The sequence below is a fragment of the Mustela lutreola genome, chromosome 7 (assembly GCF_030435805.1).
Source record: "Mustela lutreola isolate mMusLut2 chromosome 7, mMusLut2.pri, whole genome shotgun sequence".
NCBI classification, from domain to species: Eukaryota; Metazoa; Chordata; class Mammalia; order Carnivora; family Mustelidae; genus Mustela; species Mustela lutreola.
In genome coordinates, this window is record NC_081296.1 from 52,270,076 (window position 1) to 52,297,382 (window position 27,307).

Here is a 27,307-nt window from a genome sequence, read left to right on the forward strand (position 1 = left end):
GAATGCAAGCACCTCTTTCCCAATAGCACCGGCGAAAACCTTATAGTCTCCTATTGAATCACATGTTAGTATCTGCAGTCAAATGCTCTGCCACTGAGCTTATACCCCGACACATGTTAGTATCTGAACCAGTCTTTAAGGTCAGCAGAATGCAGCTTGCTGATTGGCTCAGGCCTGAGCCACTGCTCTGCCCCTAGAGTGTGTGGGTAGAAGGGACAGTCTGCTTTACCCAGAACCAATGAGGGTGGTAGAGGTTGGTGTCCCAGAGGGAAGGTGGGGTATGGGACCAGGAGGGTAAATGGACCATGGGCCATGAGAACAACAGCTGTCATCCAAAGGTTCAAAGAGCTAACAAGACTAGTACTTTTCAAGCACCCCCAAGCCCTCTAAGAATAGATTGCCAGTTTTAAATCCCTGCAGATCTCTGATAGGCAATGTGTTACTGGGCCCATTTGGAATAGCCTATATTTGCCTAGGATCAGTAAAACTTCATCTTTTTTTTTTTCTTTTTTTTTAAGATTTTATTTATTTATTTGAGAGAGAGCATGAAGAGTGGGAGGGTCAGAGGGAGAAGTAGACTCCCCACTGAGAAGGAAGCCCGATGCGGGACTCGATCCCAGGACTCCAGGATCATGACCAGAGCCAAAGGCAGTCGTCCAACCAACTGAGACACCCAGACCTCCCAGTAAAGCTACATCTTTAAGCCAATCTGTAATCCATTCGTCCCAGGAATCAGACTGGCCATGTCTTCTTCCTGCCCCCATTAGCAGGCAGTTTGACTGACCTGTCCAATGCTGTGGGGGCTGGAAGGCCCTGTCGGCTCCACAGACTCTTTGCACACAGATCTTCTCTTGGCTACGTGGGCACTGAAAGAAGTTTGATGCTAAGTGGGCATTGAAGGAAATTTGATTCCAGTGGCCCCAGCCTTCCCTTTCTCCCCCTACCCCCTCAAATCTCTTGCTCTTTAATCTCCCGTGGTTGCTTTTTCTCTACCACCACTCTCTCCAGCTTATTCCTAAATCCTGTTCTTAGAAAGGACTTTATCACCAGTACTTATGTGTGTATGAATAAGCATCATATAAATAGCTTAACCTTTCACTGGACAATTTGCATTTTAATTCAGTCTTTTCAGTGAAACAAAAGGCCCTGTCCTGCCCACCCCTGACTATTCACAAAAGGTACAGAGAGCAAATGGGACTCTGAAACCAAGCATCAAATATCCACAACCTTCCCAGAAACTCTCACCCATGCACACGGCCTTGCCAATGGGTTTTTTTTCTCAAGTCTAACTTCAGTCATCTTTGCTGACATTCAGTCATTACTCTCTGCTATGGCAGGGAAGTTTCTTGCATGTTTTCATCCATTTATTCCCTCAACAAACTTTTTTTGAGTCCCACCATATTTGAGATTCTTGGGTATACCAAGACAGCCTGGGCCCTGCCCACAGCTTGCAGTTGATTTAAATGCAGGAAATGTCACCTTCACCACTGGATTTTTAAGGCACACAAAGCCAAGCCCAGTGGCTGGTATACAGTAGGTATTCAATAAGTGCTGTGTCCCCTTCTCAGGGCTGCATGATGTGGAAAACACTGGAAATTTTCTAAAACCCTTTCCAGGTGGACAAGAGTGCCAACAGGAGTGGGTGGAGATGGTGGTTTCTATCTTGCTTCAGAATGTCATGATTTGTTTTGGATGTTCCAAATGTCAGGTTGGAGATCATACAAAGGAGAGGGGCTTATTCTAACCAGATCAGGGCTAGAGGCAGCCCAGGACACCGTCTCCCTGGTACACAGCCCCAGACAGTTTGGAAACAAACACAAACTCATCCAGAGGAGGGAGACTGACAAAAGCAAAACAAACAAAGGCCAAGAGATGGAAAACTCACGAGGTGGGGCAGGGTGGAAAGGCGGGGAGCAGGGAGAGAGATGGGTGGGGGCTGTGAGGGAGCTTAGGGAAGGGAATGGTCCTGGGTGTGTGTGTGGGTGTGGGTGTGTGTGTGTGTGTGAGAGAGAGAGAGAGAAAGAGAAGCTGAACCCAGCTCCCTTCAACCAGTCCAAGAATCACCATGGCAATGGGGAAGGCGAGTGCAGCTGATTCCAAGCCAACACAAACCTCCAGGGCTCAGCGTCAGGAATGGTCTCAGATGGATGGGGTCATGTTCTAAAGTAAAAAATCCAAATTGCGCTCTTTAAGTCACAAACTCCTCACATACTCCTGGTTTTGTTGGCAATCAGCGTTTAATGAAATGAATTAATCAGAAACAACAGTGAACCACATTCCTCCTCCATGTCCCTCTCACATACACACATACACTTATCCAAAAACCCCTTCCCTTTGTTGGGGGCACTGACAGCTCATCGAATTCTTGGCACTTTCCAGAAGCAGGGCCCAAACCTGTGGGAGTTCTACTTGCCACCCCTCCCCAAACTGTCCCCCATGGCATTAGTGACAGAGGGTTGATGGGGTTGCTTTCACAAGACCAAGGCAGCTGGGGCTCCCATGTGAGGTGGCTCCAAATGAACCACCATCTGGTCTTCTCTGCCATCAGCCACCTGCTGAAGCTCCTGGCCCAGAAGGGGTTTGTCAGCAAGGAGACCGCTTCTTCCCGCTCCATGAAAAGGTGTTTGCAGCATGAGCCCCCCTGAGCTCCCAAACCCCAGCACCCAAAATTGTCCTTCCCTAGCGCTGGCTGCTTTATGGGGTCTGCCTTGGATATCAGGTTGGAGCTAAACAAAACGTAAGTCTTTGTCCCCTTCCTGTCTCTCCATTCCCAGCTACCCAGGGATCTCACACTATCCCCCATTACCCTGGTCCAGGGTTGACTCATCCATTAGCATGGTAGGCACAGGGCCTAGAGTTCACATTATAAAAATGTTTTAATTTCCTTTAAAATCAGAAGGAAAAAACAAGCTTTTAAGTGGAAGCGAACATTTTAGTATTTAGCAGTAATATTCATCTTTATACCAATACAATCATAGAACAATTTTTTAAAAATATTTTTTTTCGTTTGAGAGAGAAAGAATGAGCAGGGGGAGGGGCAGAGGGAGAGGGACAAGCAGACTCCCTGCTGAGTGTGATTGCAGGATCTGGAGATCATAACCTGAGCCAAAGTCAGATGTTTAACGAAGTGAGCCACCCAGGCACCCCATAAAATATAATTTTAGATATTTTTTATTGAGGAAGGAGTCCAGGAAGGCAAAAGGGCCCGTAAAGTCATGAAGTCATAATGTAGTTCTGCTCTCATCTCACTTTCTGCTCATTTCAACCCTCGAGCCTCCAGGGATTTCCTTCTGCCATATTAAAATATACCTGTCCAATGGCCCTCCACTAGCCTAGGAGGTCCTGGAGGATAGGACCATTCTTCATTCATAATGTCCCTGCCCTCCCCATATGCTCAAATGCCTGTCCCGCACTCACATAAGGAATTGCATTGACTCTGGGGGAGGCAGAAGGGCAGAAACCTCAGAAAAAAAGAAAGGCTAGGTTTTTTTGTTTGTTTTTTTTTTTAAGATTTTATTTATTTATTTGACAGAGATCACAAGTAGGCAGAGAGGCAGGCAGAGAGAGAGAAGGAAGCAGGCTCCCTGCTGAGCAGAGAGCCGGATGCAGGGCTGGATCCCAAGACCCAAGGATCATGACCTGAGCCAAAGGCAGAGGCTTTAACCCACTGAGCCACCCAGGTGCCCCGAAAGGCTAGTTTTTAAAGAAATATTGCTTGCGAATTGCTGGAAACGGTGAACATTTCATGTCTATGCAGTCAGACTTTGTCCACATCCCCTGAGCTGAACTCTACTGAAACTGTTCCCACCAAATTCACCAGTGATCTCCAACTCGGTAAATCCAAAGGATACCTCTCAGGTATAATCTTGACCATTCCGAAGCATTTGACAGAGCACATCAAGACTTCCCTTTTGGCTTCCATGACACTCTGCTGTCTTGGTTTCCTCCCATTTCCCTGGACGTTGCTGCTGGGTCTCCTTTGCATTCTCATTCCCTCTACTGGGCCATTAAAAACTAAACTCACCAGCTCTTTGCTCTTTGCCGAGCCCTACTGTGTCAGTCCTGTTAATCCTCAAAACCATGTTAAATCTAAATCTGCAACCACCAGCCAGAGGGGTCTTCCTGGAAAGCAAACCTGATCCTATCATTTCTTTGCTTAAGACCTAATGGCTCTCCCTCAGTTCTGATGGTCTTGCATGACCTGGCCCCTGCATACCTCTCCAGCCCCACTGCTCACCACTGTACGGCCCTCCTGCTTTTAACTTTTCCAGCGAGAACTCTGGGTCTTTACATGTGCTGTTCCCACTGCCTGAAAACACTCTTCCTCCCCTTCTTAGCCTAACACCCATGGCTCTGTCAGGTTTCAGCTGGATATCACCTTTGCCAGGAACCCCTGGGGGCCATCGAGGATACTGGTTATGACAGTCACACTGGAACCTGCCCAGCGCAGCTCCCAGCTCTGTGCCACTTCCTATGACCACGCAGCCATGGGCAAGCTAGGAAACTCTGGGACTTCAATTTTTCATCTGGTGTCAGGATTAAATAAATCAGTACCCGTAGGTGCTCTGTAGTGCCACACATGTCATCTCCGTATTTCCTGACCCCAGATGAAGGAGAGGCTCCTGGCCAAGTATTTCCCAAAATTCCTTTGTAATATCATATAATCCAACCTCACTCCTGGGAATGCCTGCCCATACCCCACCTGGCCAGACCTCGGCTCCAGGAGGGCGGGGCATTTTGACCTTGATCCTGCTACTATTTTTAGTGCCCAGCACACAGCAGATGCTCAGATTTGTTCAATCAGTGACCAGAAATCAAACACCTACTAGACAACCTGGGGATACATGCTGTCCAGCAAACTGCTACCTTGAACAGGGAAGGGAGGAGAGGATAATATTTTTAGCAACAAGGCCTACAGGGCAGGCTCTCACTGAGGCTAAAAGCAGTCACAAAGACAGCTCAGTAATTAGGAAAATACCTTTATTATTTTTGAAATGTTGCCATACTCAATGTAAAAACCATGATAGTGGCTTTTTCACAACTTCACAGATTATAGAAAGCTGACTTTCCACCACCTTTATAGAAATCTACCCCCCACATCAGATGCGGCTCCACGATGACTGAAACAGGGCAGGAAGGAAGGGCAGAGAATCAGCAAAGACAACTGCAGCTCCCGCGGGCAGCCAGAGGCTTCCTCAGCACTTTTAAAGCCCAGGCTGAGTCCCAAAGACCTGCAACCCCTCTAAGGAAGGCTCAGTCCATGCACCTTTGTGGCAGACTGAGGCAGGCCTCTGTCCTGAAGGCCGGCAGCCCACAGAAGGCCTGCGACGTGGCACTTGTGGCTGGGAGGCCACAGTCAAGGCAGCTTCGTGAGAATGAGAAGAGGGGGCAGGCCTGCGGCTCTCTAAAACATGGCCAAGAAAGAGACTACAGGCACTGGCCAAAGAGTGCTCTAGGTTTAGAAATCTCCCTTTTACTCAGCTCCCGAAGATGAATTTGTCAAATAGCTATTTAAAAAAAAGAAAAGAAAAACAAAAAAAAAAACACAAACATGTGTTTCCATTTCAGCTGTAATCAGCAGTTGGTAATTTTTAGAAAAAGATGACATGAGTTGCTCATTGTCAAGTTTGTCTTTTTTATCAAGTCTCTGGCTCCTTCCTTTCTCTTCCATGGTTAGGGCAGGGGGGTGACAACTGTAGCAGAAGGCTGTTTGTGGATTTGAGAAAACTGTGAAAATGTTTTGCACTCACGTACAAAGGCTGATGGAATTCAGAAACGATCCCACCGATTTTTATGAGAAACATGACTGTTCCTCTTGGGTGTCTCAAGTCAAAACAAGGCAACCACCTCGTGATTTATAGTTCCCACTACACATATTCCGCCTTCCAGAAGGCATTAGAGAAAGGGCCAACGTCCGCCAGGAGCGATTGTAAACATACCACTGACAGCTTGGACACTTTGTTTTTAAATGCAGCAGGGTTTTTTCCTTTGGCCCTGACAGAAAAGCCAACTCCCTAGGATTGTTTAGGAAGGAGCAGACAGGAGGACTCCCCTGAAACTTCAGAGTGAGGAGCCTCATGATCCCCACTGACCGGAGTGTGGCCAGGAGCATTGTCAAAGGCAATCAATACATTTATGGCATATGAAAATTGTCCTGTGGTCCCCAGCTGGCCCCCAGACTCCACCCAGTTGGACATGGGGCAAGGGAGATACAGAACAGATCATATCGTTAAGGCACGTGGTTGAGGTGGCCCCCACACCAGGCCCCAAGGGATTATCTCTTTGCACGATTCCAAAAGTGATGGAAAGCTGAGGAATTGATGGCACTCACAATAAGCAGCAGCAGCAGATACAGGGATATTATGACCATAAACCAATGGCTGGAAAACCAGGACAGCTGGCTGGAAGCCCTGCATGGGGGGGGGGGGGGGATGTTGGCAAGAAGAGAAAAACATTTTTTTTTAAGTGTATGCAAAAACTTCTGGCTCAAAGAAGATGAAATGATGAATTTCATCCTCTGGGTAAGCCATGAAATGAAGCTTCATGCATGCTACTTTGCTCAAAAAATCTGGGGCTATTTGCCCTGGCACAGACACATCTTTCACCAGAACATTTTCTAAATGTGCAAAGACAGCTATGCAATTAGCTCATCCTGATCATCTCTCTTATGGCTCCTCTTGTACCTTTTATGACCTGTCTTTTCTTTGGTGAGACTTTGGGATCTAGAAGATTCTTGCTCAGGGTGTTTGCCCAGATGGCAGCAGGTGGCAGGTTACTTAGCAAAAGTCCCTTCATGGTGACACTTGTACAGATATCAGTCAGAGCTGGGGGAGCCCTCTTTGGCCCACCAGGAGATGATCTAAAGCATCCGAGTGTACACTAAGAGACTCTCCAGGGAGAAGTGGGAGAGGAATGGAATTTTCAAGTAGAAAAAGCCAGATGGTTTTAAACCAAAGGATAATGTTCCTCAGACTCAGTAACCCTATCCAAATTTCCCCAAATGTGGGGGACGGCCGGGGGAGGGAGGATTTTACTGGTTTATGAAGTCTTGAAGCGTGGAAACCACTGGAGTGGGGCATATTAAAGGTGACCCCTTTTCCTATCTTACCTGCTTCTCTACTGCTTATCCCCATCAGAAGCCCTGCCACAGATCCCAACAAGGCAACAGGATCTTAAAGCAACCCTTGACCCTAGAGATCCCTGCACATCCACCAACTACCACATTGCTGAGATGAGATGAGGCATCGGCCATGGCTATGACGGGCTGAAAGGTCTCATCTGCTGTTGAATTCGACTCCCGTTTTAGAGATAAAGAGGAAGCAGCTCAGGTGCAGAGAGCAGCAGGTGGTGGGCCCACACCACTGCAGGGAGTGACCGAGACCGAGCAGGGTGCACACATTCCCAGCTGGCGTCCAGGCACCACCCAGCCTCTCAGCTTCACCTCAGTCAGTGGGTACCAGAGCACAATCAGGAGCCTGGGTGGTGATGGGGGCCTCATGCTCTGGGGCAGCCAATTTGGCTTCATTTAGTCCCTCATGTCATTTGTATTTACAAGTCTCTACCTTCTTCACTAGGAACACACAATCCCTCTTAGGGCCAGGACCCCATCTCCTCAGACCTGTCTTCCTCATCCCTTGTGTTTTATATACTTCACACACTGCTCAAGTCTAAGGCCGGGGAGCAAGGGACGCTGGCAGCAGAGAACCCACCACTCTGAATGCAGCTTTGCGGTGCTGCCCTGGGCCTCTCACGGGGACCGCCTGCCTTACCTGCTGGGCTGCCTCTGTGAGTACACCAGCAGGTACTTCACTCGCAGGAGTTGGTTATTTGTGACCACAAAGTACTTTGGGGGAACATCTCCCCCTTCGCTGTGTTTGATTCTTGCTCTCCTGCGATCCATCTCCTTGGAATCTGAACAAGGAGAATGAAGCACAGCTTTACTTGGGGACATTCAGGAATAAGAGAAGCAAATTATGAATAGAAACAGGTCAAGCCTCCTGGTCATGAGGGTGGAGAAACCCCAGCAGGCTGAGGAAAGGTCTGGGTGTATAGAGGAACACCAAAAAAATGGGAGAATCTGACAAAAAAGATAAGAGGGGATGGGCACCTGGGTGGCTCAGTGGGTTAAGCCTCTGCCTTCGGCTCAGGTCATGATCTCAGGGTCCTGGGATCAAGACCCACATCGGGCTCTCTGCTCAGTGGGGAGCCTGCTTCCCCCCCTCTCTCTGCCTGTCTCTCTGCTTACTTGTGATCTCTCTGTCCGTCAAATAAATAAATAAAATCTTTAAAAAAAAAAAAAAAAAAGATAAGAGGGGAAAAAAAACACAAAAACAAAAACCACAAAACAAAACAAAAACCAGGAAAATAATAAGGGATACAAGGGGAAAAAAACTGAGTTGGGAAAGCAGAGGGAAGAAGCAGACTGATGGCCATCACAAAAAAATTATCTGATCTTAGGTACAGGACTTGACCTAAAATGAGTCCCTTAGCAGGCATTTTCAATTAACCATCCAGATTTTCGAGCTTCTTAGAACTCTCATGTTCCATCCTTTGTACCAAGACTTGTTTAAAAAACAAAACAAAAAACACCAAACTTTTTAATAACATGATGAAGCTTGATAAAAACAAACAAGCAAAGTTATGTGACAGCAGACACTGCAAGGTCTTGTTCTGTTGTTTAAGGTCAGAGTTTGCAAACTTCCTAAGAATTATAAATGCAGATATTCATGCTGCCTGCTTTGGAAGGGTGGCGTCAGACCTGGGCCCATTCCTCAGGATTCCAGTTGTTCTACATTAGAGGCCAGGAACAGACAGTTTTCTCAGTGGAACCAACCAGTCAGTTCTGGAGACTAGAGTAAGAGTTCTGGGACTCTTTTGCCACTAAGGGCAAAACAGCAGAGCACACAAGGCAGAGACTCGAAGGAATGGATCAGACTAGAGGTGGCTAGCTAGTCATCCAGTCCCCAGAGAGCCCAGGATTTACTCCTCACAGCTTCAGGTGCCTCTCACGTCCTCTGGGCGCCTACCCAGGCACACACCAAAGTAGCCTGGAAGGATGGGTCTGGACATGTGTCTTTAGCTTCAGTTGACCAAATACCTACTGAATGCCAAGTAGGTTCCAGGTTCTCTGCAGATACCAGGTGCCCAAGAGTGACTAAAACCCAGTTTCTGCCTTCAAAGAGCCCACATTCTGGCCTCACACCTTTCCTTTTATCTACTTTTTAAATTATTTATTTATTTGCAAGAGAGAGAGAGCACAGAGTGCGAGGGAGAAGCAGACTCACCACCAAGTGGAGAGCCCGATGTGGGGCTCGATCCCAGGACCCCAAGATCATGATCCAAGCCAAAGGCAGACACTTAACCAACTGAACCACTCAGGTGTCCCTTACCTATTGAAGCTCCCTCTACCCCAGAGCTTTCCCTGAGCACTTGGACATACTATGATTGCACCTTCCTCTCAGCTGCCCCTGTGGACCTCATCAGCCGCCTTCCGTGGTATGCTCTGCCCACCACCTTGTAGTAAGTGTATCTTTTTTATCACGTGTCCCCAAGGAGACTGCTCGCTCTGTGAAGGCGAGCTCCTGTCCCACGTTGCTTTGGACCCAGCCCATTCCGTGGCAGGCAATGGGTATTCCATTTAACAGATGAGCCAACGGTAAGAGCCTGTACATTTAATAGGCCTGCAGCCCGGGCCCAGGCCAAGCGTTCACTTACCCTTCTTCTTCATTTGGCACTTGACATCTGGATGATCAATGACTTCACACACAGCCACGCAGCTGAGGATGGGGCCAAGGAGGCTGCGCTGCCATCCCAGGCCGTGGGGGCTATAAATGAGGGCCAGGCTCAAGTCACTGGTGAGGTAGGTCCCTTCCCCAAACAAGGACGTCTGGAATGGCAGAGGTTAACAAAGAAACAGGGCTGAGTGAATGTAAAGTTGGCACAGCAAGATGACATAGGTCTTTCTTCAATAAAACTGTAAACAACAAATTCTTAAGCCTCTTTTTCCCCCGGGAAAAGGTATATAATGTCAGTTCATTCTAAGACATCATCTCAGAGTTGTAGTTAAACATATTCCCATCTGATGACAGTTTAAATTGATTGTGGATGTGCCCACCTAGCCTGGCAAATTAGTGGTCAAGTTTGAATGAGAAAAACATAGAAGAGACCTGACAGACCTGAGTTTGAATCCTAACTGTACCTCCAACAAGCTGGCAAGTTATAGAAACTCTCTGGGTGTCGGTTTCTACGTCTACAAAATGTTGACAAGTGTATCTCCTTCACAACATCACAGAGGAGTATTCAATGAGATAATGTACATAACACTGAGCAGGACCCCAGCACATGAAAGGAGAGGGCATGTGTGTCAAAATATATTAGTCATTCCTGTTACACGAATGCATCTAGCATGGTCACACTGACAGCCTCCAGAAGCCAAGTCATGCACTTATGCACAGGGAGGAGGATCACACTTGAGGGTAGAAAGGACCTAAGTTGTCCATGTGGAAAAGAAATGAATCTCAGACCAGAACCTGTTACCATATAAGGCAGGCCTGTATTAAGGGCAGGGTAAGTATTACTCTTCATATTGGTGTCCACCAGGAAAATGTCCAAAATCTAGGAGGCAGGTCCCTAGTAGTAGGGGCTAACTTGATGTCCTCCATGAGGAAGCATGTCAGGTGAGAAAGAATGAGCCCAGGTGATATACCCATAGGTTGAGGCTACAGCAGGCATAGCAAACTCATCTTCTGCCCACAGTAGACCACAGCAAAGGGTCAACAATCGACCATGATAGCCAGCAGAACAGTACCAGTCATGGCACTCAGTCATCCTGACTCTGAATCCTTCTCATTTCAGGTAGCTGCTACCAATGGATGGACTTTGAAATTGAAGTTGAAATTCAATTGCTATCTTCGGGCTGCAGTGTCTGCATCTGTTGAGTGAACTCAAACTGCTCACTGAACATCCTAAGCTTGGGGACTGAGAGATGTCTTTTTCAGGGGCCCCAGGCTTCCACAATTCTAAGCTGGTTCAGTGAAGCTTAAGGGGAATGAAACTCGAGCCTTTGCTTTACCTTTGGGAAGCCCCTTGCCAACTTAGACACTGTCCCCATGTCTCAGAAGCTGCCACAGACTTTCTCCAAGGACACTGGATGTCATCTGCTCTGACTCCACACCCACTCTCAGCTCTGGCTGCAATATATACACAGACAAAACCCCCCTCAACTCAAGAACCTCAAGCAAAACTGCTCTGAGCAGAGAAACAAGAGTGGGAAAGGTTGGGTATCTGTGCTATGAAAATAATCTCACAGCTTCAACTGGCAAGTAAGCTCCCTCAAGCAAGCCCCTCACTGGAAACCCAGACAGAAGTGGCCAATGGAGCATCCGCTTTACCAATAGACTCTGACGAGATGCCTCTACGCAGCAACTCCCCAGACAGTGAAGTGAAGGTCTGCTGTATTAGCCTGTAATCTGCAGGCAGCTTCTCCAGGCCGGCTCTGCTGTGAAGCAGAGGCCCCCTGGATTCCAGTAGCCTGGCCATAAAAATACGCTGAGAGCCAGTATAAACAAGCCCGTCATCCTACGCAAAACCCAACTGCACTAATCAGCTACAGCAGTGCTGGAAAAGTCTCTCTAGCCCCGAGGCTGCAAAAGCCACAGCTGAGCCCATGGCTCACAGAACCAGACCCTCTGATGAGGCTGCAGCCCTCCAATTACCCCAGATTCCCTCTCCATCCGCCTATGAAAGCAGCCCTTGCTTTCTTGGAGTCTAGTACGGGAAGAGCCTTTTGCATATATAAACTGTTTGAATCCTCTCAGCACACCAGAAGGTGGGTAATGACATCCTATTTTACAATGGGGACACTGAGGTTCAGAGAGGTTAATGAAATTTGCCCAAGACACAGACAGAGCTGCTAAAGTGGTCTTTTCTGGCTCCTAGGAGGCTCTCCTCCTAGGCAAGTGCTTCTCAAATTTTTACGTGCCTACGAGTCACCTGGTGAGCTTGTTAAAGTGATCCCATATCAGGTGATCTTGGGTGTGGCTGAGATTCCCCAAGTCCAACAAGTTCTCAGGTGATGTGGATGCGGCTGGGCCAGGGACCATGCTGAGTCACAAGGATTGCCTATACCCTGGAATCACCAGACTTTTAAAGTATATTGGTGTCTGGGCCCATACCCAGACATCCTGATTTAATTGGTTTGGGAGGCAGCCAAGCACTGGGATTTTTAAAAGCTCCCCAAATGATTCCAAATGGGCAGCCAAGGTTGGGTACCATCTTCAAATCAATACTTCTCAAACTGTAATCAGTATAAGAATCACCCAGAGAGCTTATTAAAAATCAGATTCTAATTCAGAAGGTCTAGGGTGGGCTCAAGATTCTGCATCTTCACTTCCCAGGTGCTGGTGTTACTACTGGTCTACAGACTATACTAGGAGGGGCAAGGCCTTAGTGAACCCCTCCCCCCACCCTCTACCAGCAAATCCCCCAGGGTTCTGACCGCCCCGTCAGGAGGTTTAGGCCCCACCTTGTTCAGGTGGCAATGCAGCCCATTGTGGATGATGGAATGGAAGTTTTCAAGGCGGCTCCCGTGGAAGGCGTAGATTAGGTCCCGTTCTCCTTTGGTCTCATAAAATTTGGCGTTCGCTGGGTTGGAGTATTCAATTTCAAACAGGAAGTCCGGCACGGGGACAGGCGTGTGAGGGGCACCAGTCAGCTTTTGGATCTTTTCGAACTTGAAAACACGTAGGAAGTGGCAGTTTTATTTGGGAACCTGGTAAGATGTGCTGCCAAAATGGCATCCTAAAGCTTTGGGCTTAACCTCCTACAGGCTCTGCTCATGAGAACAACTAGTTGCACAAGAATACAGACAACAGTTTATAAGTACACTCAGAGCTTACAGCTCAAGACTGCTTCCCTCTAATACTATTTTTCCCTACACCAAGCTGCAAAGCATGAACTCTTTCTTCTAACTAAAGACTACCTCTAATTTTCATAACACTATCGCATCCATTTCCTGCATTCCATCTTTACAATAATCTCAGGAGGTAGAAAGGTGGAATCAAGTGCAAGAATGGCCAAAAATGTTTCCTCCCATCCTTGTCCATTTGCCCCTCTTTAACTGACTTTGCGGGTGGGAACTCCAGAACTCCCCTAAGAGGTGACATCTACTTATCTGCCCCTTGAATCTGGACGTGGCCATGTGACTTGCTCTGACCCTGGCCAAATATAGCAAGCAGAAACTTGAAAGGGGCCAGCTGCTATGAACCCTTCACTGCCATGGGGACAACTCCTGCTAGCCTTCAGTAGGATGAGGGCCTCACAGAGGAGGCCCCCACCAAAGCAGCCATTCCAGCTCAAGACCTAGACCTGTGAGGCTACTCTAGATCATCCAGCCCCATCCAGAAGAACAACCCAACTAACCCACTGAATCTTGAGAAACAATGTTGTTTTAAGCCACTAGGTTTTGGGAATGGTTTGTTACACAACAAAACCGAATGGATACAGAAGAGTAAGCTCTTCCTGACGGGCAGTGATCCTTCTCAGGGCAGGGACCACATCATTTGGGTAATTTCTAAACAGCAAGTCATAGACCAAAACCAGTCTGTGGCAAAGTTTTCTCTGGGTTGTGATTAAATGAGAAAACTAAGGACAAAGTAACAAATACGTTTATATTGCTGTCAGGTTGCCACGAGCCTGTCTGTGTCATTTTTTTGAGACCATCCTCCTTTTTTGTACTAAAAGATATTTTTTGTACTAAAAGATATTTTGTACTATATTTAGTACTATATTTTGTACTAAAAGATATTTTTATAAAGTGATGAGACATAGCAGCCTAATGTCCTTACTTGAGCTATAAAATAAAAATAAGAAGCTAATAATCCTCACTCCATATGTGGAGTACCAACACTCCACTCCACATTTTAACAAAATTTAACTGACCCATAATTAAAAGTCAAGGAACCACTGTCTTAATCTACTTTAGCTCCAGCACCCAACATCTAGTGGATGCTTGAAGACGATAAATAAAGGAATGAATAAATCTCAACTTAGCAGATGACAGAAGTGAAACGGAGATACCTTCTCTGAGTCAGCAATCTAGCCCAGACTTGATTATGGGTCTCCTAACTACCACTCCAGGGCTCTCTGTTACTGACCCTTTACCAACATAGGTGGACACCCGTGGACACCAGAATCTGAAACACCCAATTCTCTGCCACTTGAGGAGGGTTTTTGTCTTTGGCAGGAGCTTGTAAAAATTAAATGCTCTTAAATTGAAACTGATGAAGTAAAGAACACAGATAAACCCCTGCTTCTGTTCTGAGGCAAGAGCACAAGGCCAGAGGGTCTGCAGTCCCATGCTCCGGTCTTTGTCCTCCCAGCCTGACCCTGGGAGATCCTGGCCAGGCAAGGGAAACCAGATTATGGAATGTCTAGTCTGTGCCACAAATTATACTAGGGGTGCCATACATTCTACCATAGCTCCCCTCTGTGATAATATTAATATTCTCAATGTACAAATGGGGAAAAGGAGACTGAATGTTAGATCGAAGTGGGATTTGACCCCAGTGCCTGAAGTGTTTCATGAACCAGGTTCTTCCTTTGTGTTTCCTGACAACTGGATGAGGCCAGTGTTTCTTAAGGTGTGGTCAAGGGTCCACCGTTGTGATAACCCAACATTTCCTGAGCCCTTAGATTGTACCCCAAGGCATTCTTCTAGCTGGGAATATTCATGCCATTCTCACAGCCAGTTCCCTGATGGAAGTATACTATTTATAGATGAGGAGACGGAGATACTGAGAGGTACCCGGTGGCCTGCTCCAGGTTCACCGTAATGGGGAGAACACTGCTTCGCACTGCCAGTGTGCAAGTTCCTGAGCCCACTCCAGACACAGAATCAGCATCTCTCAGGGCAAGGTCCAGGAAGCTGCATTTTCAGCAAGCTTCCCAGGCCTTTCTGGTGCAGGAGGAGGTCCCAGAGCTCTTCAGCCCTAGGGATCTGCTGTCCTATAGACCAAAGTCTCACCTCTGACTTCCCTGCACTGTGGATTGTCAGGACCTTTGAGGATAAAATCCAGCTCACCAGATCCCTGGCCCGTACGTCTTTGTCTCCAGAAGACTGGAGAAGTTCTTTCAGGTTGGGTAACTTGCTGGCATCTGCAAGCTGCAATGAGGAAAAAACCTCCATTAGCAAGGATCCTGAACAAAATGATAACGGGGTGCCCTCTCATGGTGAAATAGGCAAACTGCACTTCTTTCATGTTTCAAGGAATTTCCTAAGAGGGAAAGAAAGGTACAGCTCTGGGAACCCCCTTCCAAATACCAAACTCCAAAAGCTCTGAACACTGAAACATAGTTCCATAACCCATTTGGTACAAAACCTGACCTGAGATGCTTTGAGGTTAGTTTAATCTTTACTTTTCCCACTTCCTGTTGCTGTTGATGGGATACATTTGGCTGCAGGAATATTAATGTCTGATTATGGGATACCACCACCTCCCAGGAGGTGTTACCAAATACACGGTATATGCAAGTGTGAGTAGAGGGTGAACAAAGCCTTTTCCCTTCAACATGAGTTAACTCCCTGTTAACATGTCTTTTGGAGTATAGCAACTCCATACACAAGCAGGAAATACTGCTTTGGGAAAAATGACCCAGAATAGTAAACTGTACCTGGACTGGAAGAATCTATGAGTGGGGAATCCATGGCTTTGGGCTTCCCTGAGTGTGAGTGTGGTGACTTCTTTGAGGACCTCAGCAGCTATGTCTGTGGTGTTCTCACAAAAAGAGGCCAGCCTCTGGGGCATATGGGGCTTCATTGAGGCGCCAACCCACTCATCTCCTCACTCCCCACTGCTTCCACGTTGGGTTGCTGAGAAGAAAGAAGGTCCCAGGTCTATCTCTACACGTCCATTTCTTTTCCTTTCCATTTTTCTAGAAAGTTGGCTGTTGCTGACCTTGGGGGCTTTATTTCCTAACTCGGCAAATGAAAATCAGAAACATTTCGGGGCTACTTTATTCCTATCTCTATTTCCAAAGAGTTATCACTAGCGCTGAACCTTATTTATTTATTTATTTGTTTGTTTGTTTGTTTATTTATTTATTTATTTGACAGACAGAGATCACAAGTAGGCAGAGAAGCAGGCAGAGAGAGAGGAGGAAGCAGGCTCCCTGCTGAGCGGAGAGCTAGATCCCAGGACCCTGGGAGCATGACCTGAGCCGAAGGCAGAGGTTTTAACCCACTGAGCCACCCAGGTACCCCTAGCCTTGAACTTCTAATAGAACCCTCTCTACATGCCTTGTGGAGCGTCAGTGAGGATCCAGTTAAAAACCATGGATGACGGTACCTGGATGGCTCCATCAGAGGATATTAAGTACTCCAATGTTAGAGGGACTGTCATGATGGTTGTCATTATGAACTGTAGGAGGCTCCATGTGCCTGGGGCGTGGGGGAGGGGTCACCAAGAGGAGTGAGAGGGTAACATCAGTCTGTGAATGACCTTGACCCACCCTGGGGACTCTTGGCTTTGTTCTATAGACTGTAGGGAGCCACTGAGGGTACCCTCCAGTGGCCGTCCCCACTGCCTGCTGCCTGCATAGAGAACACACCCCAGCAGCCTGTGGCCTCTGTCCTTCTTTTCTTCTCCTGGTCCATCCTTGTTATCACAGGGACAGAGCTGAGTATTCTCTCCCACAATGACTGTCCTCATCACTCCTATTCTCCAATTCCAACTGTGAGCCACAAACCCTTGCCAATAGTCCAGACCTGGGCACAGGGAGCCTGCAAAAGTCCAGTCAGCTAAGCCAGGCCCCTTTTAGGGGTTCAGTCTGGGAAAGTGGGAGAGAACCCTCCTGGCTCTGGGTGGGACCCAGGCCCCCCTCAGACCTCCTTGGAGCCAGCCTTCTTCCAGAGCTGCTGCCCTCTCACTGCTGCCTGTCCAGACAGGACCCCATGTGTCCTGCCAGGCTGCCTACTTTATCACCACTCTTTAACCCCTCAACTGACCTCCCTTAAGTCCCATTTCACTTTCATGCTACTCTGAGAAATAAATCTGCTCCAACAAGTTAACAGAATTCTTCCTCCTGAGTAAAACCTGTCTGCACTTGAGCAGGGCCTTCTGGGAACCAGGCATACAAGCAGGGTTGCCAGATAAACTACTGTCTCACCAGTTAAGTTTGAATTTCAGGTAAACAACAAAATTCATTCTTTCAGTGTAAGTATAACCCATACAATATTTGGGGGCATACTTGCACTTTCAAAATTATCTGTTACTTATCTGAAATTCAAATTTAACTAGGTGGCTTATACATAGTTTGCCAAAGCTAACAACACTTCCTTTAACAAGGCCCTTGGACATCTGGTCTGACCTGGCCTCTCTTCCTAACAGCGCCTCTTACCACAAACTTCCCACCCACTGCCCCCATGCTATTTCTCCCTTTAGTATGCTTCTGCAGCTGCCCAGCATAACATTTCATGAGGTCCTCAAGGCCAGCCTAAATTCACCTCCCTGTCCTTGACCACCCAGGATCTCTGTGTTCCCCTGTCCTCTAGGCAAAATCCCATGTTGGTACTTGACTCTCTGGAGTCACCTCAAATCCGGTTGAGACAAGCACTTCCTGAGGGCCAACCACATCTCATGTCTCCTGGAGACCCAGCAACTGGCCTAGAACTTGGCACGAGGTTCAGAACAAGACAGTAACAGCTACTATTTATTCAGGCCTTACCATATACCAGGCGCCAGGCTAAATGCCAGGCATGCATCATCATTTTAGCCTCCACACAGCCTGTGTTAAAGGGGGAGGGAACAGGTCTGGAGAAGTTCAGCTCTTTCCCAGGGTCACACTGCTATTCAGTGGTAGGGCAGAGACATGAAGCCTGGCGGCCTGACTTCAGAGTCCATTCTCTGGGATCCTCTCCCAACAAATCAATGGAGAAATGTATTTATTTGTTTGTTTTAAAGGTTTAAGTAATCTCTACACCTAACGTGGGGTTTGAACCCACAACCCCAAGATTAAGAGTTGCATGCTCCACAGACTGAGTCAACCAGGCACCCTTCAATGGAGAAATTTTTAATGGATTCAGTATTTTAGCTCCAAGGAGCAATTCTGACAAAACTTTAAGAGGGTGCTTGGGAAGCTTATCTGGTATGTTCCTGGAGACACCCCCCACCCCACCACCACCACCAAATAATACAACTGAGACAAATACTGGCTGAGCCTAAGCCCTGTCAAAGTTACAGAGAAATACGTATGTCATCTGTAGTATGGAGCAGGGTCAGGAATCAGAAAACCCTCCATGCAGGTAAGAGACAAACCACAGCTCAAGATAGTGGAAGGCATTTCTCAAAAACTTGACTGAGGAGAAGAGTTCAGGAGGAAGGAAGGCATTTCTGGGGATTCGAGGAGAAGGTGGAGGGAAGGGTTTATGGAGTGGGTAGGACACAGTGGTGGGGAGGATTCTGAGAGGCAGAGCAGATGGCACTCTCAGTGGGACAGGCAAAAGGTGGTCCCAAGCTCAAATGCCTTTGGAGCCAAAGAGTCATGAAAATGAGCATGGGAGGCATCTAGGAGAGAGTGGTGAGGACTGCATTGAACTGGACATCCCTGGCCCAACAAAGGGCCCAGCCACCAACCCCCAGCTGGTTTCTATCCAAGGGTGCCAGGATCCAGCTGGGCTATGGAGGCTCAGATGTCTTTCTTTTCAAAAGAAATCAGCAAGCTGCTGCTTTTTTTTTTTTTTTTTTTTTTTTTTTTTTTAATTTACCAATTTCTAGAAGGCAAGGGGAACAAATAGAGCCTGTTATCCCACAGACCCCACTTTCACAGCCTCTGCTCTGAGAAATAAAGAAGTATTCAGTTGGGGGCGCCTGGGTGGCTCAGTGGGTTAGGCTTCTGCCTTCGGCTCAGGTCATGATCTCGGAGTCCTGGGATCGAGCCCCACATCGGGCTCTCTGCCCAGCAGGGAGCCTGCTTCCTCCTTGCTCTCTGCCTGCCTCTCTGCCTACTTGTGATCTCTCTCTCTGTCAAATAAATAAATAAAATCTAAAAAAAAAAAAAAAAAGAAGTATTCAGTTGGAGAAGGGGTCAAGGAGCCTAGGCATGGCCTGACTGATGACCAGCACTGGTCTCTCAAGAAAGAGGTGGTTTGGGTGACTGAGAGATCAAGGGTAAGGAACCACGAGGGGACACACAGAGGAAAGAGAAGACCAATAACCAAGCAACTCCTGTGCTTGCTTTGAGTAAGGAAGTGATAGGACAGCCCAGTGGACGGTCTGCAAACACCAAGATCACAATCTCCTGATGAGGAGGCCCAGGAATCTGTGTTTACAGATGTTCCCACAGGCGATTCTCACCACCAGGAAAAGGTGGGGAGACTCAGGTTTAGATATTAATTAATGTTGTTCTAAAAGGGCAGGCAGCAGGAAAGAAAGAACTCCGGGGTAGGGGCGGGGGGGGGGGGGATCCTTACCTATAAAGATACCAGAGGGGCGCCTGGGTGGCTCAGTGGGTTAAGCCGCTGCCTTCGGCTCAGGTCCTGATCTCAGGGTCCTGGGATCGAGTCCCGCATCGGGCTCTCTGCTCGGCAGGGAGCCTGCTTCCCTCCCTCTCTCTCTCTGCCTGCCTCTCCATCTACTTGTGATTTCTCTCTGTCAAATAAATAAATAAAATCTTTAAAAAAAATAAAATAAAATAAAAATAAAGATACCAGAGATCCTAATTACTAGATGTGGGAGAAGATGCTAGAAGGGAATGAACCAAAAGGTCACTGGCCTCAGGAACCAAACTGATAAAGTGACACCTGGAAGGGCAAAGTGGGTGGGATGGGGGGAACCACTGGGCTGCTGGGATGAAGCCGGGAAAAGTGGCCACTGCTGTTATATGTAGGTATACCTTGGTTTGCACAAAAATCCAGATTCATGAAAACAGACTGAGGGTCAGAATCTACTTTATAAGAGAACTCTTCACACAAGCAGTCATTGTGGGGTCCCTCTAAAGGAATGGTTCTCTGGGGGCAGGCCGCCATTATCTAGGACCTGGAAGGTGGTGTAATAATACCCACGCTGAGACTGATTAGCTGATGGTGACAGAGATGATAAGAGAACCCCTATCACTGAGTCGTTATGATTAAATGAGTTCTACCTAGAAACAGTTCAAAAGAGTGCCAGGCAGGTAGTTCAGTGCTATTAGTATTATGTAAGCATTAGATACTGTACTATTATTAATCAAATGCCTCCTCTCTCCTGCTCATCAATTCGATAAGGAAAAGCCTGCATTTCTGGGATGGTTGGGAAGGAAGGAGGTAGTCTGTACTGAAGGATGATCCCACCCCTGGGTTCTCCATATTGTTATCCCACAGGCTGAGACACCTTTCTAGCCACACATCTACCAACAGTCACACCACATAACCTACGTCTGATCCAAATCTTTTTATATCTGTATACCTTTCTATATCTGTATATTCTATATTTATATATCTGTATGGTATATAGAAATATATTCTATATTTCTATATCTGTATATTCTTCAGAGACCACCTCTGAGAGAAGGGAACTAAATAGGTAATCTGAGACAGAATTTTACCTTGAGATATCACATATGTACCTAAATGGACACTTATGGGCTGGACTGAATCTAATCATCATCATTTCCTCATTACCCAGCAGATGGGTGTTCATGAAAATGATCAATTAATAGGAAAATCTTAAAACTACATATTCCCAGACAACCCGTTGGGTCCCCTCCCTCTTTGGGAGCTTTGTGCTATCACTTTGCTATTGCTCAATAAACCTTGCTTTGCTGCTAAAAAACAAAACAAAACAAAAACAAAAGTAAATAAAATTACATATTCAGGAGTGCCTGGGTGGCTAAGTGGGTTAAGCGTCTGCCTTCGGCTCGGGTCATGATTTCAGGGTCCTGGGATTGAGCCCCACATCGGGCTCTCTGCTCAGTAAGAAGCCTGCTTCCCTTCCTCTCTCTCTCTGCCTACTTGTGATATTTCTCTCTCTGTCAAATAAAAATAAATAAAATCTTTAAACAAACAAACATATATATTCTCTGCAAATAAACACAATATCCCAATGCCCAGGCTCCACCTCAGAGATGAAATTGGAATCTCCAGGGATAGGGTCCAGACATCACTATTTTTCAAAGCTTTCCAGGGGATTCTAATGCCAGCCAAGGTTGACAGTTTTATAAAGAGTGACCTTCCCCAGTAAATGTCAATATTCAATTTATAATCTGAAAATAAGCATTAAAAGTCTCACTTAGAGAGGTTGCTTACCCTTTGAGCCAGCAATTTCACCCTTTAGAATTTATCTCAAGAAAATAACTAGAGATGTAAACAATGATTACTCTACAAGGTAGTTTGTCATAGCAGCATTTAAAAGAGCAAAATTTTTTAAATCTTGAAGGCTCGCAAAGGAAGGACTCCTAACTGCTGGGGGTAGAGGTTGAGAATAAGATGAGGTTCCAGTTATGTCCTAAAGCATTAAGAAAAGTTTGTCTGGACAAAGAGGAAGATGGTGTGGAGAGGACAGGCATTCCCTGGAGTCAGCACAGAGAGCAGCTTATTCATGGTTTAACTCAGACATTGGGGACACAGATTGGCTAGACAGCACAAGCCACAGACCAGAACCAGAAGAGTCAATTAGTGCAGTTCAGCCCCCAAAATAGTAGAAAGGAATGGGGTAGGCTAGATACAGTGCTTCTCAGACTTTACAGTGCACACAAATGCCCAAGAATCTTATTAAAATGCAGGTATTGATTGGGTAGGTCTGGGGGTGGAGGCGTCCACATTCTGCATTTCTAGCTAGCTCCCAGGTGATGCTGATGAGGCTGGTCCTCAACCAGACTCTGGGTGGTAAAGGGCTGGAATTAATACAATTAAAGGGCTGGAATTAATACAATTAATTCCCCCACAACCGCCTACCCCTTAAAAGGGTCTTCAGGCTAATGGTGAACTGGGGCATGATGTTTTCCAGTGGAAAAACAAAACAAAAAACTTAACAGCTGTGATGCCAGTGACATGATTCTGTGTAAAGTGACTCAGGGAATATGAACTGTACCCAGGATAGCTCAACCTTAAGTTCAGGGGTCAATTGTCAGGGCTACAGGACATCCCGAGAATCTTAGAGGGTCTCTTACCTTATAGGAGCTTAGCCAATCCTCTTCCCAAGGGAACAGGGTTAGAAACCCTCAGTCAGAGGCAAACCCTCAGTCAGTCACATACCTAATATGATTGTTCAAACATGTGATAAGCACGTCTCAGGCCAGACCCTGGGAATACAAAGAACTCCCAGTGCAAAATTGAAGAGCTGACTCAGAATGGAAATGTCCTCCAAACAAGGCACTGGAGAGATGATTTGGGACTGCAGGGACTGTGGCAAAATAAGGCCAGAGCCATGCCTAAAGCCAAGAGCTTGGTTCAGTAGGGGATGTTCTCAGGAAAGCCACAGTCAATAAAGTAATTCAGCCAGAGCTCTAAGTTTTGGAAACAACCCATGTGTTATAGGTGTGTAATAACAGTGGAGAGAAAATGATTTAAAAGTGGCTGAGGGGCGCCTGGGTGGCTCAGTGGGTTAAAGCCTCTGCCTTCGGCTCAGGTCATGATCCCGGGGGGCCTGGGATAGAGCCCCCAGTCGGGCTCTCTGCTCGGCGGGGAGCCTGCTTCCCCCCTCTCTCTCTGCCTGCCTCTCTGCCTACTTGTGATCTCTCTGTCAAATACATAAATAGATAAAATCTTTAAAAATAAATAAATAAATAAAAGTGGCTGAAAATGATACACTGTTTCACATTATTTCCAAGAGCTCTTAGCTAACAATGAGAGACTTTTTAACAGCTCTATACCTTCATTCTTCAGGTAACCACAAAATAATCCAGAAGGCCAAATCCGGACCTGATTCCATTTTCTCTAAAAGCTAACTTTTGAGGGGGCGCCTGGCTGGTTCAGTCAGTACAGCACGGGACTCCTGATCTCAGGGTCATGAATTCAACCCCCACATTGGAGGTACAGTTTACTTAAAAATAATAAAAAGCTAAGCTTTGAGTCAGGTACAGGTCCAGATACCAAGTTCTCTGCATCTTTTCTACAATTCATGTAACATGTGGCAAAATGAAACCTAAAGTATATTTATTTAAGAATGTGTGCAGGCCCCCAGAAGTCATGGTGCAAGGCCCTGCCTGGTGAGTGGCCTTCTCCAGGGAAACTGCTCGTTAAAACCATACCTACCCACAGCCAAGAAGCTGTTGAGCCTGGCCTAGCTTCCCTCACAATGGTGCCCAATAAGGAATAAGGCACCAGAACAGGATGGGAAGAACCCGTCCATGTTTCTTCAGTGGCACCTGGGAGCAAGGGTGCCCTGGCTAGAACTGGCACAAAGAGCCCCATGCCTAAACAGTCTGTCCCTACAAATGAGAAGCTGCTATCTGGGGTTACCTTAATCGCCGGTGCTCTCCTAAGAGGTTATAGAAACGACAGGAAGGAAGAAAGTGCCTTCAACTGAGAGCACTGATACCTATGGGGAATGTGGAATGCTCTGCTGGGGGCACTTTTACTTTATCCATATCATTTGTATATTTTTTAACAAAAATATATCCAACCATTGTTTGCATAATTAAAAATAAATTTTTAGGGGCGCCTGGGTGGCTCAGTGTGTTAAAGCCTCTGCCTTCAGCTCAGGTCATGGTCCCAGGGTCCTGGGATCGAGCCCTGCATTGGGCTCTCTGCTCAGCGGGGAGCCTATTCTCCCACTCTCTGCCTGCTTGTGATCTCTCTCTCTGTCAAATAAATAAATAAAATCTTTTAAAAAATTAAAATAAAAATAAAATTTTAAAAAGCACAAGCACATCAAAATAATTCCAAAGCTCCCTTTGCTTTTATCCCATATTTGTCAAACAAACCTCATTCTGTTTGCAGAGAAGACCTTCCAGCAGGAAAAAAACATAATGAGCATTCTAGTCCATTTGGATGTTTCTTGGTCAGAATTAATAAGGTGCATTGTGGGGCACCATCTCTGCTGACCCTAATCTCTCCTCCTCTGTCTACTCCTCCTGACATATTCCCTCTCTCAACCTGCCTCCTCAGGGGTCTTTCAGAAATGCATCCTGGGGGCACCTGGGTGGCTCAGTCAGTTAAGCATCTGCCTTCAACTCAGATCATGATCTTGGGGTCCTATAATAGAGCCCAACATCGGGCTCTCTGCTCAGAGGAGAATCTGCTTCTCCCTCTCTTTCTGCCCACCCCCACTTGGGCGCTTACTCTCAAATAAATAAAATCTTAAACAAAACAAAACAATGCATCCTGGATCTCACCATGCCCTCCTCTGCCCAAGGGTAAAATCAACACATCTTTGGCAAAACATGCCCAGCTCTGTGTGCTCTGGTCAACCTCATCTCTTCCTGTACCCCTTGGTAGCCACACTAAAGTATAGACTTGTCCTTCTCAATGAGCTCCTGGCTTTCTGCCCATCCTGCTGCTCTTCCTAGAATACCTCTTCCCTGCTCTCTGCTCCTCAAAAATCCTCCATGTCCCTGGGGACTCAGCATAGCATCAGCCACAGCCCCTACTTAGTGCTCCCTGACCCTAGTCCACTGCCAAGGACTGGGATTCCAGCCCTGGACTTCTATGTTGTATATAGAGACTTACTCCATAATACAGCTGAACACACTGTTAATCTCTCCTTGGGCCTTTAATTCTATACTCTTAGCACCTGGCCCACAGCAGACATCCATAAATAACTCCTGACAAAACCGAAGGACGTTTTATCCCCAAGGCTCTGATAGCACAAACTCACAAAACTGAATATCTGAGTTTTCAGAACAAACCATGAGGGAAGTCAGTTGGCTTATCTTTCTCCAACCCCCACTCCCTGTATCCTGAAATGCCTATGCACTGTGGTCAAGGCCTGGGGTGCCCTCAACACATCCCTGGCCTGGGCTGTAATGGACCAGATAAGGGCAGGAGGCTGGGCCTTTGTCCCTAGACCTCTTCAGAGTGATAGCAAAGAGGGAATCCGACCCTGACCACCTCATCAGAGAAAATTCTAAGCATCTGTTGATTCAAAATATCTGCCTTAATCTGTTAACATGGTTCATAACATTCATTGATTTTTTTTTAATGTTTAACTAATTTCGATACCTGGAATAAATCCACCCTGTTCATGGGGAATTATTCTTTTTATACATTGCCAGAATCAGGATGCAATTTTTTTTTGAGGATTTCTATATTTATACTCATGAGTGACACTGGCTTATAATTTTCTTTTCTTGTGTTATCCTTATCAGATTTAGATCAAGCTTACATTAGCCTCTTTTTCAATACTCTGAAAGAATTTTACACAAAATGAAACTGGAAGAACTTATTCTCTCAGTGTTTGGTAGAATTCACCAAGGAAACCGGGTAGGTCAGGAGTTTTCTTTGAGGGAAAATCTTTGACTACTCACTCAATGCCTTTAATGATTATAGGCTATTTTGATTTTCTACTTCTTATAGAACTGATTTTTGTAAACTGTGTTTTTCTAGGTAATTCCAAACATTTGAATTACAAAGACAACTGATATCTGGAATGCTGACCCTGAGGTGAACTCTGTAAGAAATTAAGTGCCTTCTGAATCATGGGAGAAATAACAGCTGACATGCAGAGGGTATGTTACAATTACATAAAAGTACTGCCCACATATTACCTCATTTGAAGATCAAGGTCTGGGTGGCTTTGGTGATTTTTAGTGTCTGATTACTTGTAAAGAGATGAATAACTTCTTACTTAGTAGAAGCATCTGATTCAGATCAACCCCCCTACTGCTGGCCATGGTAGGAAATTTTGTGGAGGCTTATGCGACTACTGAATTCTAACTTCACTCCTGGGAGTCACTTGTCATTAACATGAGGGAGTAACCACCAAGGGCCTTGGGATTGTCGATATTAGGGTATGGGTGTTGTGAGTTCATGGAAACCTTCCTTAAGGCCCGGCTGGGAATGTTAAGTCTGGGGGCTGGCGTGTTCACTAATACGGGTCCACAGGCCACGTGGCCTGGGACGCAGAGGACAGCGCGGGAAGGGGTGGAGAGAAGCACACTCACCAGGGCCTCAAAGTCCTTGCAGTCGTGGCGGGCATAGGACGCGGGGAAGGGCCGCAGCACCGAGTCGCGCTTGTAGCTCTGCAGCGCCGAGGCGAAGAGGCTGCACCGGAGGTCGGCAGCCAGCACGTCGCGGCCCGCCGCCTCCTTGACCGCCGCCCAGCCTCCCCGCTGCATCCCGGGTGGCGGCGCGTTGCCGGGGGAGACGCGCGGGTCAGGGGCTAGGGCCGAGCCTGCGGTCAGCGCGGAGCCAGGCCCAGGGACAATGGGCCAAGGACACCGGGGTTCCGGGGTGGCGCTGGGCTGAGGGATGAGATGACAGGGGTCAGAACGTGTGTCGAGTGTCTTCGGCTGGGGGCCGGGCCGGGGCGCTCGCTGTCTGGGGAGACGGGCGGGTGGAGGAAGAGGACCCGGCCGGGACCTCGGTTCTGCGTGGGAGGTTGGGCCTGGGAATAATGGGGCCGGGGGAGGGGGTGTCCCAGGCCCCGGGGAGGGGCTATGACATGGGGTGAGACGACAACGGCGGGAACGTGCTGACACGTGTCCTCTACAGGAGCCTGGGGCAGGGGTGGGGCGGGCCCCCTCTCCGCGCCGGGAGAAGCTGCTGCGCCGCCTGTGCCTTCCTGTTCTGCCTCCGCCCTGCACCGCCGAAGCCCCGGCGCTCGCCCGGCTGCCCCTGGCGCCGCCTGCGTTCCGCGAGCGGTGCGTGTCAGCCCGCGGTGCCCAGCCCGCGGGAGGGACTCCCGCGCCCGACTGCGCGCCCCGGCCTACCTCCCCTCGCGGCCGCGCTCCGCACGCTGCTCCACCCTCCTCCCAGTCTAGCCGAGGGCCCGCCCCTTCCCGCGCCCGCCCCCGCCCGGGTGCCGGGTGTGTCAGCCCTGCCAGATCTGAGGGGACTGCGACGCGAAGTGTGGGGCCCCGGTGGAGTCGCCTACGCCGCTGCACGTTGTTGTCCCAGAAGCCAGGGATAGGAACTACCTAGGCGCCCTTTGACCCACCCTTGGATTTGCCCTTGTCCCAGCTCCGCGGGAATTGCTGAGCTGCGGCCTCCCTCCTGAACGTTTCCCTCCAAAACCGACTGCGTAGAGGGAACCATTGAACACCCAGGGAAACTGCATCTCAGCGTGCTGCACTGCTTGCCCAAGGTCCCACAGCCGCGGGTGAACCTGGAATTCACGTCTAGATCTGAAAACCAAAAGACCTGTCCTCTGCTTCTCAGCCTTCAGAATTCACTGCA

At 47.6% G+C, this 27,307-nt stretch overlaps 1 protein-coding gene across 3 annotated transcripts; it reads right to left on the bottom strand.

Annotated features, from left to right (window-relative positions):
- Window positions 1-4,963: 4,963 nt before the first annotated feature.
- PARP16 (poly(ADP-ribose) polymerase family member 16) lies at window positions 4,964-26,922 on the bottom strand. 3 transcript variants are annotated; one of them, XM_059180816.1, is made up of 7 exons: window positions 26,842-26,922; window positions 26,074-26,373; window positions 15,023-15,160; window positions 12,524-12,730; window positions 9,715-9,886; window positions 7,770-7,911; window positions 4,964-6,410 (listed from the first exon to the last, which is right to left on the bottom strand). In XM_059180816.1, exons 2-7 carry the CDS (start codon window positions 26,245-26,247, stop codon window positions 6,275-6,277), a joined length of 969 nt encoding a protein of 322 aa, XP_059036799.1. In that variant the 5' UTR covers window positions 26,248-26,373; window positions 26,842-26,922; the 3' UTR covers window positions 4,964-6,274. The 3 variants fall into 3 exon arrangements, with proteins under 3 accessions (XP_059036799.1, XP_059036800.1, XP_059036801.1); XM_059180817.1 differs by lacking the exon at window positions 26,842-26,922 and having other exon boundaries at window positions 15,080-15,160; window positions 26,074-26,832; XM_059180818.1 differs by lacking the exons at window positions 12,524-12,730; window positions 26,842-26,922 and having other exon boundaries at window positions 26,074-26,832.
- Window positions 26,923-27,307: the final 385 nt, after the last annotated feature.